The sequence below is a fragment of the Rhinoraja longicauda genome, chromosome 16 (assembly GCF_053455715.1).
Source record: "Rhinoraja longicauda isolate Sanriku21f chromosome 16, sRhiLon1.1, whole genome shotgun sequence".
Classification (NCBI taxonomy): Eukaryota; Metazoa; Chordata; class Chondrichthyes; order Rajiformes; family Arhynchobatidae; genus Rhinoraja; species Rhinoraja longicauda.
The window spans coordinates 16151048-16170979 of NC_135968.1; the positions used below are offsets into that span (position 1 = coordinate 16151048).

A 19932-nucleotide genomic window follows, 5' to 3' on the forward strand; every position below is an offset into this window, starting at 1 on the left:
CTGATTAATACTTCAAAGAGTTTAGTCGCGACCTCAGGCTGAGAGGGACTTCTGTAATCGCAAGATTCAGAAAATTGGATTGAGTGGTGAATCTGGCAAGCATTACTCAGTGCGTTAAACATCTGCAGTGGGGGGGGGGGGGGAGATGGAGACACACAGCTGGCATCTTATCTCCCACCTCCAACTTCCACCATCCGTCCCGAGGCATGAGGAATGTTGGCTGTCTTGTGCCTCGGCCCCGGTCCCCCCTCATCTCCTAGCCTGGCGGAGGGTGTACAAGTTTTGATGGGGCAGGGAGAGCCCATTCGTGCCATCGAGCAGCTTGCACCCTTCAATGGGGATGCATCTATTTTCGCACTGCAGGCAGAATCATCCCATGTTTGGAACAAAATCATAAACAGGCTCTTCGGCCCATAATGTCCATGTCGAACACGATGTCGGGTTAAACTAATCTCCTCTGCAAGTGATCCGTATCCCACCATTCCCTGCATATCCATGTACCCAGCTAAAAGTCTCTTGTGCTTAAAGGCACTATCTTATCTGCCTCCACCACCACCCCTGACAGCACATTCCAGGCCCCCACCACCCGCTGTGTGAAAGAACCTGCCCCGTACATCCCCTTTAAACTTTGCCTTCGTCTTTGACATTTCCATCCTGGAAAAAAAGTTCTGACTTTCTACCCTATCTACGCCTCTAATCATCTCTATACTAAAACTCTTGTTCATTTGTTTGTTCCTGAACAACAGCCAAAATGGCGCACGATAGTGCGACCATCTTAGGCCCACCTTACTCACCGTCATCCCTTTGGTGCTAATGGAAGTAGTTTCATTGAAATCGGTTATATTTTTTAAGTTATTCACATTTTAAAGTTTAAATTAACATTTATTCACATTTTAAAGTTTAAATTGGAGGGAGTAGGGAGGGGGAGGGGGGAGGAGAGGAGAAGGGGGAGGAGAGGGTGCTGCATCAATACAAGAGAGGTTTGGGCCCAATGGGTCCACTTGGTCTAGTTTTATATAATTTTATCAGGTCACCCTTCAGCCTCCGGTGTTCCTCTCTCTCTCTCTCTCTCTCTCTCTCTCTCTCTCTCTCTCTCTCTCTCTCTCTCTCTCTCTCTCTCTCACACACTCTCTCTCTCTCACACTCTCTCTCACACACACTCTCCCTCTATCATTTCTCTCACTCTCACATTCTCCCTCTCTCACACGCTCCCCCTCTCTCAATGATTAATACTTCAAAGAGTTTAGTTGCAACTTTGGGCTGACCCACCCTCTCTCTCTCTCTCTCTCTCTCTCTCTCTCTCTCTGTCACACACACTCTCTTTCTCACACACACTCTCCCCCCCTCCCCCCCTCCCCGCCCTCAGCTCTCCTTGCTCACTGGCCGAGTCTACCTCCTGCCTCCCCATGTCCCCTCTCCCCCCACCCTCCCTTGTGGAGTGGTTCTGCGGTCGGAGGCTAATGCTTGGTGTGATTTCTGCGGTGAGGTTTAGCGGCGATCAGCTCCTGGAACCAGTGTAAACACTGCTGCTGTGTCTGTGAAGCATTCGGAGGAAATACTCGTGCAAACTGCAAATGGGATAATTGAATTTCCTTGTCACGATCTCTAGCCCTGCAAACCCGTGAGGCCGCGTGAATGGAGACGGCCGCCTGTAGCTGCCCATCGCCACCCTCCGCCCGCATTGCTGCAACAGCAGACCGCACGGCCCCTCCACCCATTCTATCAGTTCATCGCTGATCTGAATCTTATCTCTCTGACACCACCGTGCTCAGTGACCAAAGTCATTTTCAGTCCTAGAGTCACACAACACGGATAAAGGTCCTTCGATCCAACTTGCCCACGCCGACCAACGTGCCCCATCTACACTATTCCCACCTGCCTGCGTTTGGCCCATATATCACTCTAAATCTTTCCTATCCATGTATCTGTCCAAATGTCTTTTAAACATGGTGATAGTACCTGCCTCAACTACCTCCTTGGATTTACTGGAAGTGGATCTTAGATTCCAGAAAGTCAATAACTCCCTGAAAGTAACAACACAAGTGGATAGAATGGTAAATGCTTGCCTTCATTGGCCGGGCCATTGAGTACAAGAGTCAGGAAGTCATGATGCAGCTTTGTAGGCCTTAGGTCAGTTCACATTTAGAATATTGTGCGCAGTTCTGGTGGTCCCATTACAGGAAGGAGGCTTTGGAAAGAGTGCAGAGGAGGTTCACCGGAATGATGCCTGCATTAGAGGGCATTAGTTACAGGGAGAGGTTGAACAGACTTGGATCGTTGAATGCTGGAGGATGCAGGGAGACCTGATAGAAGTATATAACATTATGAGAGGCATATGTAGGGGAGAGAGTATCAAGAGGGAAAAATCAAATACTAGGGTAAGAATGCAGAGGAGGTTTAGCGTGTAGAAAAAAGGAACTGCAGATGTCGGTTTATAAAAAAAAGACACAAAGTGCTGGAGTAACTCAGCAGGTCAGGTAGCATCTCGGGAAATCACGGATAGGTGGTGAAGAAGTCTGAAGAAGGGTCCCAACCCAAAACGGCACCTATCCATGTTCTCCAGGGATTATGCCTGACCTGTTGAGTTACTCCAGCATTTTGTGTCTATTTTTGCAGAGGAGGTTTACCAGAATGGTACCTGGATTAGAGGGAATTGACTACAAGGAGAGGTTGGACAGACGCATTATTTTCTCTGGGGAGCCCAGATAGAAGTATATAAAATTATGAGAGGCAAAGTTAGGGTAGGCAGTCAGAACCTTTTTCCTCAGGGTGGAAATACCAAACACTAGAGTGTACAGTTTTACGGCGAGAGAGGCAAAGTTTAAAGGAGATGTGCAGAGCAAGTGTCTTACACAGAGGGTGCCTGGAATGCACTGCTGGAGTTGGTGGTGGAGGCAGATAAGATAGTGGCTTTAAGAGGCTTTTGGATAGGCACATGGATATGGAGGGATATGGATCATGTGCAAGCAGTGGAGATTAGTTTAATGGCATCATGTTTGGCACAGACATTGTGGGCCCAAGGGCCTGTTTCAGTGCAGTAAAGGTCTATGCTCCCTGTGTGTGACCCTCCCACATCGGGGTGACCCCTCACCCCCACCGTGAACCCACCCATCCCACGGCGACCCCTCACCCCCACCGTGAACCCGCCCATCCCACGCCGACTCCACACCGCGGCAACCCCTCCCCCCCCACCGCGGCAACTCCTCCCCCACAGCACGGTGACCTCTCTCACAGCACGGTGACCTCTTCCCCCCTGTACCCCGCCCCCCGTCCCCTCTCCCTGCCCCTCTGGGGGTCAATGCCTCACTTGTTTCAGTCGCGGTGCGGGTGGGGTCTCTGCCAGACCGTCCCTGGACCTGGGGCGTCTCGGCCACGCCGACGCGACCTTCCGGTAGGTTCCAGTGTGGCAGTGCTGCAGTGACCTTCCCCTGTGCTCTGCCCCCAGCAACTGACTTGGCCCCTGCTCCTGGCGGCCGTCCTCGCCTGCTTCGGCTCCTCCATGCCCTACGGATACAACCTGGCAGTCGTCAACTCCCCGACACAGGTAAGAGGCCACTCCGTCCTGGCCCACTCCCTCCAGCTGTGCTGTCCCTCCAGCTCTGCCCTCTCCAGCTCTGCCCTCTCCAGCTGTGCTGTCCCTCCAGCTGTCCCATCCCTCCAGCTGTGCCCTCTCCAGCTGTGCTATCCCTCCAGCTGTGCCCTTTCCAGCTGTGTCCTCTCCAGATGTGCCCTCTCCAGCTGTGCTGTCCCTCCAGCTCTGCCCTCTCCAGCTGTGGCCTCTCCAGATGTGTCCTCTCCAGCTGTGCTGTCCCTCCAGCTCTGCTGTCCCTCCAGCTGTGCCCTCCCCAGCTCTGCCCTCTCCAGCTGTGCTGTCCCTCCAGCTGTGCCCTCCCCAGCTCTGCGCTCTCCAACTGTGCTGTCCCTCCAGCTCTGCCCTCTCCAGCTCTTCCCTCTCCAGCTCTACCCTCTCCAGCTGTGTTGTCCCTCCAGCTGTGCCCTCTCTAGCTGTGCCCTCTCCAGCTGTGCTGCCCCTCCATCTGTGCTGTCTTTCCAGCTGTGCCCTCTCCAGCTGTGCCGCCCCTCCAGCTGTGCTGCCCTCTCTCCAGCTGTGCTATCTCCCCAACTGCGCTGTATCTGCAGCTGTGCTGCCCTCTCTCCAGCTGTGCTCTTTCCAGCTGTGCCCTCTATCCAGCTGCGCCCTCTCTCCAGCTGTGCTTTGTTTCCAGCTGTGCCTTCTCTCCTGCTGTGCCTTCTCCCCAGCTGTGCCCTCTCTCCAGTTATGCCCTCTCTCCATCTGTGCCTTTTCTCCAGCTGTGCCTTCTCTCCAACTGTGTCTCCTCTCCAACTGTGCCTTCTCTCCAGCTGTGCCTTCTGACCAGTTATGCCCGCTCTCCAGCTGTGCCATCCCACCAACTGTGCACTCTTTCCAGCTGTGCCCTCTATCCAGCTGTGCCCTCTCTCCAGCTGTGCTTTGTTTCCAGTTGTGCCTTCTCTCCAGCTGTGCCCTCTCTCCATCTGTGCCTTTTCTCCAGCTGTGCCATCCCACCAACTGTGCCCTCTTTCCAGCTGTGCCCTCTATCCAGCTGTGCCCTCTCATCAGCTGTGCTCTCTCTCCAGTTGTGCTGTCTCTCTAACTGTGTCACCCCTACAACTGCAGAGGCCAAAGAGTCAGAGATTTTTAGAGCCAGATATCCATACAGCACGGAAATAGGCCCTTCGGCCCATCTTATTCATGGCGACCAAGTTGGCATATTGGACCAGTCCCAGTTGCCTGCATTTAGCCCATACCCTCTAAAATTATGGGAGGTATGAATAGGAAAAATAGCTGGTTTACAAAATAACCCACAAAGTGCGGGAGTAACTCAACGGGTCAGGCAGCATCTCAAGACTGAAGAAGAAGTCTGAAGAAGGACTGGGGCACAGTGGTAGAGTTGCTGCCTTACAACGCCAGAGATCTAGATTCAATCCTGACTACATGTGCTGTCGGCATGGAGTTTGCACGTTCTCCCTGTGATCGTGTGGGTTCCTCCCACCCACCAAAGACGTGCGGGTTTGTCGGTTAATTGGCTTCAGTAAAAATTAAAAATTGTCCCTTGTGTGTAGGATAGTGCTAGTGCACGGGGTGATCACTGATTGTCACAGACTCATTGGGTCGAAGGGCTTGTTTCTTTCTGTATTTCTAAAGTCTAAAGATTCTGAAGAAGGGTCCCAACTCGAAACGTGACCTCTCCAAGTCCTCCAGAGGTGTCGCTTGACCCGCTGAGTTACTCCAGCACTTTGTGTCAGGCTTTAGAGAGATCAGGGCCAAATGTAGGCAAATGGGACTGGCCCAGTATGCCAGCTTGGTCAGCATGGTGAAGTTGGGCTGAAGGGCCTATTTACAGTGCTGTACAACTCTACGACTCTGGCTGGGTTTATAGAGTCATACAGCTTAGAAACAGCCCCTTCAGCCCAACTTGACCAACATGTCCCATCTACACCAGTCCCACCTGCCTGCATTTGGCCCATATCCCTCTAAACCTGTCCTATCCATGTCCCTATGTCTTTACTCTTGAGTGCTTCTGTCGCATGTTGTGTGTTCACAGTACATTAAAGATTTCTACAACAATACCATCCAGGAACGGTACAATCACTCCATATCGACCCACGGCCTGGTGTTAATGTACTCTGTCACCGTCTCCATCTTCGCCATAGGGGGCTTGTTCGGGGCCCTGCTGGTGGGGCTGCTGATCTCCAAGTTTGGTCAGTAAGTATCCGGCTCACCGCAGCCTCACCCGTGACAGTCAGAACCTTTCCACAGACTCCCTGCAGCAAACACTCCATGACAGATGGAAAGAAATGGAAAGACTGCAGAGAAGATTTACGAGGATGTTGCCAAGACTCGAGGGCCTGAGCTACAGGGAGAGGTTGGGCAGGGTAGATCTTTAGTCCTTGGGGCGCAGGAAGCTGAGGGGCATTCTTATAGAGGTGTATGGAATCATGAGTGGAATAGATAGGGTGAATGCACAAGAGTCTTTTACCAAGGGCAGGGGAAAGATGAACCAAGGGCACAGGTTTAAGGTGAGTGGGGGAAAGATTTAATAGGATCTTGAGGGGCAACATTTCCACACAGAGGGTGGTGGATATAGGGAACGAGCTTCCAGAGGAGGTAGTTGAGGCAGGTACTATAACAACATTTAAACAACATGTAGTTTTAGCTTTAGTTTTGGCGAAGGATGTCATAAAACTGGAAAGAATGGAAAGATTTACGAGGATGTTGCCAGAACTCAAGGGTCTGAGTTATAGGGAGAGGTTGGGCAGGCTAGGACCTGTACCTTGGAGTACAGGAGGCCTTATAGACGTTATAAAGAGGGGTGACCTTATAGAGGTGCATAAAATCGTGAGGGGAATAGATGGGGTGAGATAGATAGTTTTTTACCCAGAATAGATTGAGAATAGATAGTTTTTTACCCAGAGTGGAGAAATCAATAACCAGAGGACATCAGGTTAAGCTGAGAGAGGAAAGGTGGGGATCAGTGAATGCAGTAGACGAAGTTAGAGGAGGTGCACTCTGTCTCACCTGGAATGGTTATTGTGGGAGAAATGAGTGTGTATCTTGGTGGGACACAGGGGAGGGGGGGGGGGATATGTCTGAAGAAGGGTCCCGACTCAAAACATTACCTATCCATAAGATAGACACAAAATACTGGAGTAACTCAGGGGGATAGGCAGCATCTCTGGAGAGAAGGAATGGGTGACGTTTCAGGTCAAGACCCTTCTTCCAACACATTTCATCACCTAACCATGTTCTCCAGGAATGCTGCCTGACCCACTGAGTTACTCCAGCATCGTTCCCTTTCTATCGTTCTCCCATTTCTCACTCTCTCCTATCTCACCTTCCCCTCTTCCTCCTCCTCTTTCACGCCTTCCCTTCCTCCCTCCCTCCCTTTTTTCAGATTTGGGGACTCTGGCTAATCCTCAGAGCTCAGTCAAAGATAGGAGAACCATCAGATCAGAGCCATGGGTGATGTTAAGGTGGGCGCAGGGAGTTCCTTCTCGTTCTTCCTCATTCAAAGTTGGGTTTGGACATTGGGAGTTGTGTTTGGGCATTGGGAGTTGGGTTTGGTCATTGGGAGATGGTTTTGGTCATTGGGAGATGGATTTGGTCATTGGGAGATGGGTTTGGGAGTTGGGTTTGGACATTGCGAGATGGGTTTGGACATTGGAAGACGGGTTTGGGAGTTGGGTTTGGTCATTGGGATATGGGTTTGGTCATTGGAAGATGGGTTTGGTAATTGGAAGATGGGTTTGGTTGTTGGGAGATGGCTTTGGTCATTGGGAGATGGGTTTGGTCATTGGGAGTTGGGTTTGGTCATTGGGAGATGGGTTTGGGAGATGGGTTTGGACATTGGGAGATGGGTTTGGTCATTGGGAGATGGGTTTGGTCATTGGGAGATGGGTTTGGTCATTGGGAGATGGGTTTGGAAGATGGGTTTGGTTGTTGGGAGATGGCTTTGGTCATTGGGAGATGGGTTTGGTCATTGGGAGTTGGGTTTGGTCATTGGGAGATGGGTTTGGGAGATGGGTTTGGTCATTGGGAGATGGGTTTGGGCATTGGGAGTTGGGTTTGGTCATTGGGAGATGGTTTTGGTCATTGGGAGATGGGTTTGATCATTGGGAGATGGGTTTGGGAGTTGGGTTTGGTCATTGCGAGATGGGTTTGGACATTGGAAGATGGGTTTGGGAGTTGGGTTTGGTCATTGGGATATGGGTTTGGTCATTGGGAGATGGGTTTGGTAATTGGAAGATGGGTTTGGTTGTTGGGAGATGGCTTTGGTCATTGGGAGATGGGTTTGGTCATTGGGAGTTGGGTTTGGTCATTGGGAGATGGGTTTGGGAGATGGGTTTGGACATTGGGAGATGGGTTTGGTCATTGGGAGATGGGTTTGGGAGATAGGTTTGGTCATTGGGGGTTGGGTTTGGTCATTGGGAGTTGAGTTTCGTCATTGGGAGTTGGGTTTGGTCATTGGGAGTTGGGTTTGGTCATTGGGAGTTGGGTTTGGTCATTGGGAGATGGGTTTGGGAGATGGGTTTGGTCATTGGGAGTTAGGTTTGGTCATTGGGAGATGGGTTTGGTCATTAGGAGTTGGGTTTGGTCATTGCGAGTTGGGTTCGGGCCATTGAGACACTGTGTCCTCCCCCATAGCGTGTGTGATCCAGTGCCTCCCATTGACCATGTCTCCCTCTCATTGTCAGGAAGAGCACGCTGGTGTACAGCACCCTCCTGGTGTTCCTGGCCGGGCTACTGATGGGTCTCAGCAGGATGCTCCGCTCCCCAGAGATGGTGATACTGGGCCGGTTCATGACCGGCATCCACTCAGGTAAACGGGGAGTTCACTGATCGCTAGGGGGGGGGGGGAGACCATCTCTTCATCAGGACAAGGGAGTGAGGCAAGGAAGGAGAGCTTTTGGTTTAGGTTTATTGTTGTCACGTGTACCGAGGTACAGTGAAAACGTTGTTTTGCATGCTATCCAATTATACCAGATAATACTACACATCAAGCCAAGTACAATAGGTAGAACAAGTGGGATGATACAGAGTGCAGAATATAGTTCTCAGCATTGTAGCGCATCAGATATACAGACAAGGTCCAATATCCACAATGAGGTAGAGGTGAATCGGACAGTTTCCTCACTTATGGAAGAATCGTTCAGAAGCCTGATAACAAGGGGAAGTAGGAAGGAAGGAAGGAAGGATGTCCAGAGGAATGGCGAGATGAGGAAATGTAAGGGGAAAGTACACAATTAATGGCAAGACCTTTAACAGCATTGATGTACAATGTATTTGCCAAGACCAACTCATATCTGCCTGCATGTGATCCATATCCCTCCATTCCCTGCATATCCATGTGCCTATCCAAAAGCCTCTTAAACACCACTATCGTATCTGCCTCCACCACTACCCCTGCCAGCGGGTTCCAGGCACCCACCACCCCATATGTAAAAAACTTGTCCCGCACATCTCCTTTAAACGTTGCCTCTCCCACCTTATAGCTATGCACTCCAGTATTTGATATTTCCACCCTGAGGAAAAAAGTTCTGACTGTCTACCCTATCTGTTCCAGGTTGGGTGGTCGGGGAAGGGTAACGGAGGGAAGAGATAACCCGTGGTTTGGCTGGTCCCAGGGGAGAGTTAGAGGTGGATAGAGGAAAGATGGAGATGGCAGGGCGAAGGGTCGTAGGGTGGATGTGACACCAGGCCCGCTGCCAGCTAACGGCATCTCTCTGTCTCCAGGTATCTCGCTCAGCGTTGTCCCCATGTACCTGGGCGAAATTGCCCCCAAAAACCTGCGGGGGTTCCTGGGCCTGATCCCCACCATCTTCATCTGCCTGGGAGTGTTTGCTGCACAGGTGCTGGGTCTCAAGGAGGTCTTGGGACAGGTGAGCAACTCCACTGGCCACGGGGATTGAGTCATGGAGTCATCCAGCATGGAAGCAGGCCCTTCGGCCCATCTCCTCCATGCCGTCCAAGATGCCCCATCTACCCTCGTCCCACCTGCCCGCGTTTGGCCCTTATCCCTCTCAACCTTTCCGATCTGTGTACCTGTCCAAATGTCGTTTAAATGTTATTATAGTACCTGCTTCCACTACCCCCTCTGGAAGCTCGTTCCATACACCCACAACACTGTGTGCAAATGTTGCCCCTCAGGGTCCTCTGAAATCTTTCCCTTCTCACCTTAAACCTATATCTCATGGTTCTTGATTCTACTATGCTGAGTAAAAAGGCTGCCCATTCACCCTATGTATTCCCCTTATGATCTTATACATCTCTATAAGATCACTCCTCATCCTCCTGCGCTCCAAGACATAAAGTCCTATTCTGCCCAACCTCTCCCTATAGCTCAGACCCTCGAGTCCGGGCAACATCCTCGTAAATCTTCTCGGCACCCTTTCCATCTTAAAGACATCCTTCCTATAGCAAGTTGACCAAAGGTCTTCAAATTCTAGTGTTCCCGAACATCTGCAGAAGAACAGATGCGGGTCGGACTTTGGGAAGTCCAGAGCCACGATCATTCTTTGGTTGAAGGGGGTGTACAGAGCAGGTCTGGGGCCATTCCAACACCCAAGGTCTCACCACTGTCTATGAGCTCAGGTCAGGAGTATGATGGGACACTCTGTCATACCTCAATGAGTATTGGTGAAGCTCAACGCCATCCGGAACGAAACAGCCCCTCGATCGGCATCCCATCGCATGCACCTGTCCACACCATCCCTCCCTCCCTCCCGCCCTCCCTCCCTCCCTCCCTCCCTCCCCACACCCTCCCTCCCTCCATCCCTCCCTCACTCCCTCTCTCCCTCCCTCATTCACAACCTCGCACCCTCACTCTCTCCCTCCCTCCCTCCATCCTCACTCACTCCCACACTCACTCACTCACTTCCTCACTCACCCTCCCTCTCTCACTCCCTCACTCCCTCCCTCCATCCCTCCATCCTCACTCACTCTCTCAGTCCCTCCCTCCCTCGCTCACTTCCTCACTTACTCCCTCCCTCCATCCCTCCCTCACTCCCTCCCTCCCTCCCTCCCTCCCTCCCTCCCTCCCTCCCTCCCTCCCTCCCTCCCTCCCTCCCTCCCTCCCTCCCTCCCTCCCTCCCTCCCTCCCTCCCTCCCTCCCTCCCTCCATCTTCACGCACTCCCTCCATCCTCCCTCCCTCCCTCCCTCCCTCCCTCCCTCCCTCCCTCCCTGCCTCCCTCCCTCCCTCCACACCCGTAACTGCAGGCTGCACTGTCCACGATTGTTCCCTGGTTCCTGGCCCGGTCTACTCTGACACCACCTCCCCCTGCCCTAGCACTCCAACCACAAGCGGCTGATGCAGGGCAACACCACCACCTGCTGGTTCCCCTCCAGCCCACACGCCGACCTGCCTAGGACATGTATCACCTCTGCCCCAGGGTCTCAACCTGCAACTCCCCCCTTCCAACATCACAGGGGGAGCTCCCTCACCCACTCCTCTCGTTCTGGTGCTTGTATTACTTAGTAAAGTTTTGTTTTATTCTCTCTGTGTTTCTGTCTCTTTGCTCCTCTCCCCCTCCACACTCCCCACACACCCACTACTCTCCTGTCCATCCCCCCCCTCTCTCCCCTCCGTCTCTCTCTCGCTACCCCTCTCTCTCTCTCCCCCTCTCTCCCCCTGTCCCGTTCCTCTCTCTCACTCTCCCCTCCTTCTCTCTCTCCCCTCCCCTCCCCTCTCTCTGTCTCCCCTCCCTTTCTCCCTCCCCTCGCTGTCTCTCTCTCCCCCTCCCTCTCCCCCCTCTCTCTCCCCCCCTCTCTCTCTCCCCTCCCTCTCTCTCTCCCCACCCTCTCTCTCCCTCCCTCTCTCTCTCCCTCTCTCTCTCCCCTCTCTCTCCTCTCCCCTCCCTCTGTCTCCCCTCCCTTTCTCTCTCCCCTCACTGTCTCTCTCCCCCCTCTCTCTCCCCTCGCTGTCTTTCTCTCCCCTCCCTCTCTCTCTCCCCATAGATAATAGACAATAGACAATAGGTGCAGGAGTAGGCCATTCGGCCCTTCGAGCCAGCACCGCCATTCAATGTGATCATGGCTGATCATTCTCAATCAGTACCCCGTTCCTGCCTTCTCCCCATACCCCCTGACTCCGCTATCCTTAAGAGCTCTATCCAGCTCTCTCTTGAATGCATTCAGAGAATTGGCCTCCACTGCCTTCTGAGGCAGAGAATTCCACAGATTCACAACTCTCTGACTGAACTCTCATCTCTCTCTCCCCTCCCTCTCTCTCTCCCCTCCCTCTCTCTCTCCCTCTCTCTCTCCCTCCCTCTCTCCCTCCCTCTCTCTCTCCCCTCTCTCTCCCCTCCCCTCCCTCTGTCTCCCCTCCCTTTCTCTCTCCCCTCACTGTCTCTCTCTCCCCTCCCTCTCTCACTCCCCACCCTCTTTCTCTCTCCCCTCCCTCCCTCTCCCCCTCTCTCTCCCCCCCTCTCTCTCCCCCCCTCTCTCTCCCCTCCCTCGCTGTCTCCCCTCGCTGTCTCTCTCTCCCCTCCCTCTCTCACTCCCCACCCTCTTTCCTCTCCCTCCCTCTCTCCCCCCTTTCTCCCACCCTCTTTCTCTCTCCCCTCCCTCCCTCTCCCCCTCCCTCTCTCTCCCCTCCCTCTCTCTCCCCCCCTCTTTCTCCCACCCTCTTTCTCTCTCCCCTCCCTCCCTCTCCCCCTCCCTCTCTCTCTCCCCTCCCTCTCTCTCCCCTCTCTCTATCTCTCCGCCCTGTGTAAAGCTGTGTAACGTGTGCCCGTGTCTGCCTGCAGGAGCAGTACTGGCCGCTGCTGCTGTCGCTGGTGGCACTGCCAGCCCTGGTGGAGCTCTGCTTCCTGCCCTGGTTCCCGGAGAGCCCGCGTTACCTGATGATCCAGAAGAATGACCACGCCGCCACCGTCCGAGGTGGGAGATGGGGACGGGAGGGTTGAGGCAGGGCCGGGGTCGGAGGGCGAGGGGCGGAGGGTAAGGGCTGCAGGGTGTGGGGCGGAGGGCGCATGTCAGAGGGAGCGGGGCAGAGGGTGAGGGGTGGAGGCTGAGGGGTGGAGGCTGAGGGGTGGAACGCAAGGGTTGATGAGGGGTGAAGGGCGAGGGGCAGAGGGCGAGGGGCGGAGGGCGAGGGTGAGGGGCAGAGGGCGAGGACTGGAGGGCGAGGGGCGGAGGGTGCGGGACAGAGGGCACGGGGCGGAGGGCCCGGGGCGGAGGGAGAGGGGTGAAGGCCGAGGGGTGGAGGCCGAGAGGTGGAACACAAAGGGTGATGAGGGGTGAAGGGCGAGGGGCAGAGGGCGAGGGGCGAGGGGCGGAGGGCGAGGAGGGCGAGGGGCGGAGGCTGAGGGCTGAAGGGCGAGAACTGGAGGGCGTGGGGCGGAGGGACCGGGGCGGAGAGTCAGGGGTGGAGGGTGAGGGGTGAAGGGCAGAGGGCGATCATGAGAGGCCCTCTGTGAACGGGTGATTGATTGTTGCTATGGACTCGGTGTCCCTGTATCTATGCTGTATCTTGGGACTAAACTAAACTAGAAGGGAAGGTTTTTGACCATCTTAAGATGAGCCTAATTACTATCACTATATTTAAGTAACATTTGGACAATTACATGGATAGGATAGGTTTCGGGGGATATGGTCCGAAAGCAGGCAGGTGGGTCTAGTGTAGGTGGGGCATGTTGGTCGGCGTGGGCAAGTTGGGCAGAAGGGCCTGTGTCGGTGCTCCATGAGTCTATGACTCTATAATACAGGCAAATGGGACTAGCCCAGTCTGGCAACTTGGTTAGTATGGACAAGGTGAGCGAAGGGCCTGTTTCCGTGCTGTACTGCTCTGTGACTCTACGTGTTCTTTCCAGCCCTGAGGTGGTACCGGCAGAAAGACTACTTGGACATGCAGGCGGAAATCGAGGAGATGCAGGAAGAGCAGCGCTCCCTGTCCTCCCTTAAGATGGTCAGCGTGTGGCAGCTGATGGCTGACCGCTCCGTGCGCTGGCAGCTGGTATCCATCATGGTGATCAACGTGGGCATGCAGCTGTCCGGGATCGACGCGGTGAGTGGCACGAGGTCCCGTGGCACAGGAACGGAGGCCCAGGCTTGAGGGAGCTTCTCTAGGGTCTGGGGAAAGGGGGCAGGCTTGGAGGTGAGGCAGGTCCATCTGTAGGAGGGGCAGGTTTGGCCAAAGCACGAGTGTTGTATGCGGTGGCGCAGCGGTAGAGTTGCTGCCTTACAGCGAATGCAGCGCCGGAGACTCAGGTTCGATCCTGACTGCGGGCGCCGTCTGTACGGAGTTTGTACGTTCTCCCCGTGACCTGCGTGGGTTTTCTCCGAGATCTTCGGTTTCCTCCCTCACTCCAAACACGTGCAGGTATGTAGGTTAATCGAGTGGGTAAATATAAAAATTGTCCCTAGTGTGTGTAGGATAGTGTTAATGTGCGGGGATCGCTGGGCGGCACGGACTCGGTGGGCCGAAGGGCCTGTTTCCGCTCTGTATCTCTAAATCTATAAAGAAAATCTACAGGGAGAGGTTGGGCAGGCCTGGGCTTTGTTCCATGGAGCGCAGGGGGCCGAGGGGCGATCTTATGAAACAAGCTGCTGCTGATCTGATGGAACAAGCTGTAGTTAAGGACGGTACAATAACAACATTTAAAAGACACTTAGCTTGAATTTCACTTTTCGAGAAGGATGTCATTAAGCTGGAAAGAGTGCAGAGAAGATTTACGAGGATGTTTCCTGGACTCAAGGTCCTAATCTACAGGGAGAGATTTTGTTAAGCTCAAACTTTATTCTATGGAGCACACGAGGCTGAGGGGTGACTTTATAGAGGTGTGTAAGATCATGAGGGTGAATGCACAGAGTCTTTTACCTAGAGTAAGGGAATCAAGGGGCAGGTGGCTCAGGTTTCGGTGAGGGGCGGAGAGATTTAATAGGAACCTGAGGGGCAACGTTTTTGCACAAATGGTAGTGGCATATTGAACGAGCTGCCAGAGGAGGTTGTTGACGCAGGTACTATCACAACATTTAAGAAACATATAAACGGGCACACGGATAGGAAAGGCTTAGAGGGATAGGGCCAAACGCGGGCAGGTGGGACTAGTGCAGATGGGGCATGTTGGTCAGCATCGGGCAAGTTGGGCCGAAGGGCCTGTTTCCATGCTGTATATACTTTATGACTCCAAGCACCACACCTCAGGAAGGTGTGGGAGGTCCCAGAGAGGATGTGGGAAGGATCTACTTGAACGGTCCACCAGCAGTGGTCCACCAAACACCGGGACCACTGCGTGTAGTTCTGTTCGCACAGCTACAGGATGGATGTCATGGAGTTGGAAAAGCTGCAGAAGAGATTTACAAGGATGTTCCCTGGGCTTGCAGGCTTGAGTTACAGGGAGAGGTTGGATGGGTTCTCAGGGGTGTTCTCCTAAGAGGAAAGAGAGTTGTGGGGAAGCTTGATGGAGGTGAACACAGTAAGGACAAGTTTAGAGAGGGAGGAAAGAGAGAAGGTCATGGGTGGTTGTAGGAACCTGAGGGGCATCGTTTTTACACAGAGGGTGTTGGGTATATGGAAGGAACTGCCAGAGGAGGCTTAAAACGCATTGGGACAGGTACATGGATGGGAAGGTTGAGAGGGATATGGGCCAAACACAGCCAAATGGTGGAACGTCATAACAAGGAACTGCAGATGCTGGTTAGTACTGGAGATAGATTCAAAGTGCTGGAGTAACTCAGCGGGTCAGGCGGCATCTCTGGAGAACATGGTGAATCTTCCCTCTCGCCAAATTCATCAGGGATGCAGTCTGGTGAGTTAGAAACATTGAAAAATAGGTGCAGGAGTAGGCCACTCGGCCCTTCGAGCCAACACCGCCATTCAATATGATCATGGCTGATCATTTCAGTTATTCCAGCACTTTGTGTCTATCTGCGGGCAAATGGGACCCGTTTAGGTGGGTCGGCATGGGCGAGTTGGGCCGAAGGGCCTGTTTCCGCGCTGTATGACTCGAGGCCTCGCCATTTTCTGAGCAGCTTGAGCTGCTGATGGATGTGCTTGCCTTTCAGATTTGGTTCTACACCAGCATCATATTCGAGCACTCCGGGATTCCCAAACCGTACATCCAGTACACCACCGTGGGCACGGGGGCTATCGAGGTCGTGGCCGGGTTGGTCGGGGTGAGTTACATCCACAGACCTCAGCGGGATGAGCGAGGGGCAAGACTGTCCTTTGGTCATACTTACCACAAACAGAATAATGACATTCTTATTTGCAGCAGCATAACAGGTCACAGAGTCATAGAGTATACAGTGGAAACAGGCCCTTCGGCTCAACTTGCCCATACCGGCCAACATGTCCCAGCTACACTCGTCCCACCCGCCCACGTTTGGCCAATATCCCTCCAAACCCGTCCTATCTATGTACCTGTCTAACTGTTTCTTAAACATTGGGATAGTCCGTGCCTCAACTGCCTCCTTTGGCACCTCGATCCATATCCCCACCACCTCTTGCCTCAGATCCAGCCCTCAGATTCCTATTAAATCTTTTCCCTTTCACCATAAACCCAGGGCCGTTTTTACAGCATTATGGGCCCCCGGGCAAAGCAGTGTACTGGGGCCCCTACCGTTATTCTCCACCACCCCCCTTTCCCTACCAGCCCCCCCCCCCCCCTGTCGTGCCGGCGAAAAGCACTTACCGAAAAGCACTTAGCGATGGATGCTACATTGTTGCGAAAAGCACTTACAGATCGCTGTGAGAAGCACTTAGGGACCGAAAATGTTGCGAAAAAAGCACTTATTGAACCTACATTTTTAAAGTAGTATTTATTTATTGCAAGTCACTTAACATACACAGATCAGCATGGGGCCCCTATGCTCGTGGGGCCCCGGGCAAGTGCCCATCAGGCCCATGCGTTAAGACGGCCCTGCATAAACCTACGTTCTCTGGTCCTCGATTCAACTACTCTGGGCAAGAGACTCTGTGCATCTGTAACCACAGTCCTCAAAAATAATATAATAAACAAAAAATGTCAATAAATTCCAAAAACCAACATTATTGCAAAAAGTGCAAAGTCCTTAGTGCAAGCAAGGCAGTTTGTAGTTCATTGTGTGGTTGGTGTTGTGGTTTAATTTTAGTTTAGTTTATCGTCATTTTTACCAATGTACAATGAAAAGCTTTTTGTTCCATGCTAACCAGTCAGCAGAAAGACTACACATGATTACAATCGAGCCGTCCACAGTGTACAGATAATACAGGATAAGGGGAATAACATTTAGTGCAAGATAAAGTCAGGTAAAATCCGATTAAAGATAGTCCGAGGGTCTCCAATGAGATAGATGGGAGATCAGGACTGCTCTCTTGTTGTTGGTCGGATGGTTCAGTTGTCTGATAACAGCTCGGGAGAAACTGTCCGTGAATCTGGACGTGTGCGTTTTCACACTTCTGTACCTCTTGCCTGATGGGAGAGGGGAGACGAGGGAGTGACCGGGGTGAGGCTGGCCCTTGATTATGCTGGTGGCCTTGCCGAGGCAGCGTGAGGTTTAGATGGAGTCAGTGGAAGGGAGGTTGCTTTGCGTGTCGGTCTGGGTTACGTCCACGATTCTCTGCGATTTCTTGCGGTCTCGGATGGAGCTGTTCCCAAACTAAGCTGCGACGCATCCCGATAAATTGCATTCTCCGGCGTGTGGTGTTCAAGACCCTGATAGTTGTTGGGAAGAAAGCGTTTTTGATTGTGGAGGTCACTCCAGCAACGCTGACCAGAGATCGGAGGCAGAGAGGAGGCAGCCCTGACCGCGGGCGCTGGCATTGTTCAGTGGGTCTGGCAGAATTTGGGGAGAATGAGGGGAGAACTTTAACTCCCAAAGGCCAAATGTGTACTACAGAACCGTACAGCACAGAGCAGGCCCTTCGGCCCACAATGTCCATGCCGAACACAATGCCAAGTTAAACTAGCCTCCTCTGCCTGCACCGTGATCGGAGGACAAGGTGATAAAGATGTTCCCAAACCGGAAACCCTGGATGAACAAGGAGGTACAGAACCTGCTGAGGGCACGCAACAATGCCTTTAAATCTGGTGACACTTCAGCATACAGTGTTGCCAGATCACACCTAAGCAAAGGTATTAAAAGGGCCAAAGACACCCATAGGCAACGGGTGGAAGACCACTTCAACACCACGGACACCAGAAGCATGTGGCAGGGTGTCAGGGACATCACTGGCTACAAGTGCAGCCCTGCCTGCCCCCACAGTGATATGGCATTGACCAACGAGCTTAACACCTTCTTTGCCCGCTTTGAAACTGGCAAAACCACCTTGAGTGAAAGAACCCCAGCCGAGGCGGTGGGACAGGTCTTGCAACTGAGCACACAGGAGGTACAACGCGCTCTGCAAAGGGTTAACCCACGCAAGGCTGCAGGACCGGATGGTGTTCAAGGAAGGGTACTGAAGGACTGTGCTGAACAGCTGGCTGAGGTATTCACCAGGATCTTTAACCTGTCATTATCTCTGGCTACGGTCCCCAAGTGCCTGAAGTCGGCTATCATAGTTCCGGTGCTGAAAAAGCAAAGATCTCCAACCTGAACGACTACCGCCCGGTTGCCCTAACGCCGATAGTCATGAAGTGCTTTGAGAGGCTGGTCCTCTCACACATCAAATCCAGCATCCCTGACTCACTGGACCCACATCAATTTGCATACAGGGCAAATAGATCTACAGAGGACGCCATCTCTCTGGCTCTTCACACTGTCCTGACTCACCTAGAGAGACAGGGCACGTACGTGAGGATGCTATTCATAGACTATAGCTCCGCCTTCAACACGGTCATCCCCACCAAGCTCATCACCAAACTCCACCAGCTAGGCCTTAGCTCGTCATTATGTGACTGGATCCTGGACTTCCTGCTGGAACGACCGCAGGCAGTGAGAATGGGCCCGCACCTGTCCTCCACTATCACCCTGAGTACCGGCACACCACAGGGCTGTGTTCTGAGCCCCATGCTCTACTCCCTCTTCACACACGACTGTGTTCCTGCATTCGACACCAACACCATTGTCAAGTTTGCAGATGACACAACGGTGATCGGGCTGATCACCAACGGGGATGAAACAAACTATAGAGCGGAGGTGCAGAACCTGGCGGACTGGTGCTCGGATAACAACCTGTCCCTAAATACCACCAAGACCAAGGAGCTGATCATCGACTTCCGTAGGTCACATAACGGGGAATATGCCCCGATCTCTATCAACGGGGTCAGTGTGGAGAGAGTGTCCAGCTTCAAGTTTCTGGGCACTCACATTTCGGAGGACCTAACATGGTCCAATAACACTGCTGCGCTGGTCAAGAAGGCACAACAAAGACTGTTCTACTTAAGAACACTGAAAAAGTCTGGTCTACCCCAACAGCTGCTGACGACCTTCTACCGCTGCACCATAGAGAGCATCCTAACGCATGGAATCCCTGTGTGGTACCTCAGCTGCACGGAGGCAGAAAGGAAAGCTCTACAGCGGGTAGTCCATAGAGCTCAGAGGGCCATCGGAACACAGCTACCAGACTTGGAGGGCATCTACAACACACGATGCCTCAGAAAAGCCACCAGCATCCACAAAGACTCTTCACACCCCTGCAACAGTCTGTTCGAACTCCTTCCATCGGGCAGATGATACAAGGCCTTCTATGCCCGCACCTCCAGACTCAGGAACAGCTTCATCCCAGGGCCATAGCTGCTATGAACCGGTCCTGCTGAGCCGGATGGCCACAACGCATAGATCAACTTGCAACTTTACCCTGTCCAAAACTGTTACAACTGTTCGTTTCATTGGGTTGCTGCTGTCTAAATTACCTAAATTATTGCATCGTATGGGAGGCGCATTCCCAATCTCGTTGTACCCCTGGGTACAATGACAATAAAGATATATTGTATTGTATTGTATTGTATTGTATTGTATGGTATATCCATGTGTCTATCTAAAAGCCTCTTAAACGCCATTATGGTATCTGCCTCCACCGCCACCCCTGGCTGTGTGTTCCCACCACCCACCACCCTTGCATTCTATTTTTCCTCTGTCCATTGTTCCCTTCATTTCTCGCTCTCCTTCTTGGAATCACTTCTTGATTAGCACGGGTGTCAGAGGTTATGGAGAGAAGGCAGAAGAATGGGGTTAGGAGGGAGAGATAGAACAGCCATGATTGAATGGCGGAGTAGGCTTGACGGGCCGAATGGCCTAATTCTGCTCCCATCACCTATGATCTTATATTCTTATGATCTCCCTCCGTTTCTCCCTCAGCTTTTCCTCTCGTTTTCATCCTTGGTTTCACCTTTTCCTTTCATTGCTCAAAATCTTTCCTTCCATTCTCTCTCCTCCTTTCTTCCCTTTCTCCCTTTTTCTCTCTCTCTCCCTCTCTCTCCCTCTCTCTCCCTCTCTCTCCCTCTCTCTCCCTCTCTCTCCCCCTCTCTCC

At 52.8% G+C, this 19932-nt stretch overlaps 1 protein-coding gene across 2 annotated transcripts in view; it reads left to right on the top strand.

Moving 5' to 3' along the window:
- LOC144600903 (solute carrier family 2, facilitated glucose transporter member 5-like) overlaps positions 1-19932 on the top strand; it is a 39873-nt gene that overhangs the window by 7256 nt on the left and 12685 nt on the right. The window contains exons 2-8 of one of the 2 annotated variants that reach the window (XM_078412790.1): positions 3446-3544; positions 5586-5746; positions 8236-8360; positions 9275-9420; positions 12287-12419; positions 13352-13545; positions 15546-15656. In XM_078412790.1, coding sequence (XP_078268916.1) covers positions 3446-3544; positions 5586-5746; positions 8236-8360; positions 9275-9420; positions 12287-12419; positions 13352-13545; positions 15546-15656 — 969 coding nt within the window. The remainder of the gene's footprint in view (positions 1-3445; positions 3545-5585; positions 5747-8235; positions 8361-9274; positions 9421-12286; positions 12420-13351; positions 13546-15545; positions 15657-19932) is intronic. The other variant, XM_078412791.1, reaches the window with a different exon arrangement.